This window comes from Nyctibius grandis (assembly GCF_013368605.1).
Source record: "Nyctibius grandis isolate bNycGra1 chromosome 34 unlocalized genomic scaffold, bNycGra1.pri SUPER_34_unloc_4, whole genome shotgun sequence".
Lineage (NCBI taxonomy): Eukaryota > Metazoa > Chordata > Aves > Nyctibiiformes > Nyctibiidae > Nyctibius > Nyctibius grandis.
In genome coordinates this window covers 124,524-125,965 of record NW_027167471.1, presented here as the reverse complement: position 1 = coordinate 125,965, position 1,442 = coordinate 124,524, and the positions used below count along the sequence as shown (strand labels likewise).

At 51.7% G+C, this 1,442-nt stretch overlaps 1 protein-coding gene across 1 annotated transcript; it reads right to left on the bottom strand.

Annotated features, from left to right (window-relative positions):
* Positions 1–936, bottom strand: LOC137677076 (olfactory receptor 14A16-like). Its single transcript, XM_068424259.1, has one exon. The coding sequence runs from the start codon at positions 934–936 to the stop codon at positions 1–3; it is 936 nt and encodes a 311-aa protein (XP_068280360.1).
* Positions 937–1,442: the final 506 nt, after the last annotated feature.

Below are 1,442 nucleotides of genomic sequence, written 5' to 3'. Positions count from 1 at the left end.
TTAATGCTGCTGACAGACAGCTGATTGGATCAGCTTCTTCAATGTGTCTTTAAGCTCCTGGTTCCTCATGCTGTAGATAAGAGGGTTCACTGCTGGAGGCACCACTGAGTACAGAACTACCACCACAAGATCAAGGGATGGGGAAGAGATAGAGGGGGGCTTCAGGTAGGAGAATGATGCCGTGCTAACAAACAGGAAGACCACAGCCAGGTGAGGAAGGCAGGTGGAAAAGGCTTTGTGCCGTCCTTGCTCAGAGGGGATCCTCAGCACAGCCCTGAAGATCTGCACATAGGACACCACAATGAAAACAAAACACATAATTTCCACAAAGATACTAACCACAATAAGCCCAACTTCCCTGCGGTAGGAGTGTGAGCAGGAGAGCTTGAGGATCTGGGGGATTTCACAGAAGAACTGGTCCACGACATTGCCTTGGCAGAGTGGTAGTGAAAATGTATTGGCAGTGTGCAGAACAGCATAGAGGAAACCACTGCCCCAGGCAGCTGCTGCCATGTGGACACAAGCTCTGCTGCTCAGGAAGGTCCCATAGTGCAGGGGTTTGCAGATGGCAATGTAGCGGTCATAGGCCATGACTGTGAGAAGAAAATACTCTGCTGACATAAAAAAGAAAAAGAAAAAGACCTGTGCAGCACATCCTGCATAGGAAATTGTCCCGGTGTCCCAGAGGGAATTGGCCATGGCTTTGGGGACAGTGGTAGAGATGGAGCCCAGGTCAAGGAGGGAGAGATTGAGGAGGAAGAAGTACATGGGGGTGTGGAGGTGGTGGTCACAGGCTACAGTGGTGACGATAAGGCCATTTCCCAGGAGCGCAGCCAAGTAGATGCCCAGGAAGAGCCAGAAGTGCAAAAGCTGCAGCTTCCGTGTTTCTGCGAATGCCAGGAGGAGGAACTCGGTGATGGAGCTGCTGTTGGACATTTTGTCCCTCTGGGTAAGAGGACCTGTTCAAGGAGGTAAAGCAGTAAGAAGACAGGGCAGAATTCTCTCAGTAAAAAAATCTATTCAGTTTCTCATAAACACCCTCCCTGCCCCAAACCACCTCTTCTTTTTCAGGAAGACATTTTGTGACCTCTGGTTGCTGCTGGCTGAAAGTTCCCCAGGAGCAAGAGGCACCTCTTTCAGGTGGAGGGCGATAGCATTCGTGTGTTGCCCCAAAAGGAAACGGGACACTGCTGAGAGCAGAGGAATCCAGTTCAGCTCTCCAAATCCCTCAGCCCGTCTCATCGTACCTAAGGAGGATCTCAGCACTCCCCTCCCAGCCAGGGACACAGAGGGCTCATTACAGCTGCTCACATACAGCCACCCAGCAGCATTGACATGGCCTTAGTGCTGCGGTGTCTTCTCTGTGGGGCTCCTGCATAACAAAGAGATGCCATGAGAGTCCTGTGACCTTCTGGAGGGCAGCCTGCAGCCCAGCAGGATCT

Excerpts from the sequence above, each read along its gene's own strand:
- LOC137677076 (XM_068424259.1), bottom strand. The coding sequence starts at position 936 with ATGTCCAACAGCAGCTCCATCACCGAGTTCCTCCTCCTGGCATTCGCA.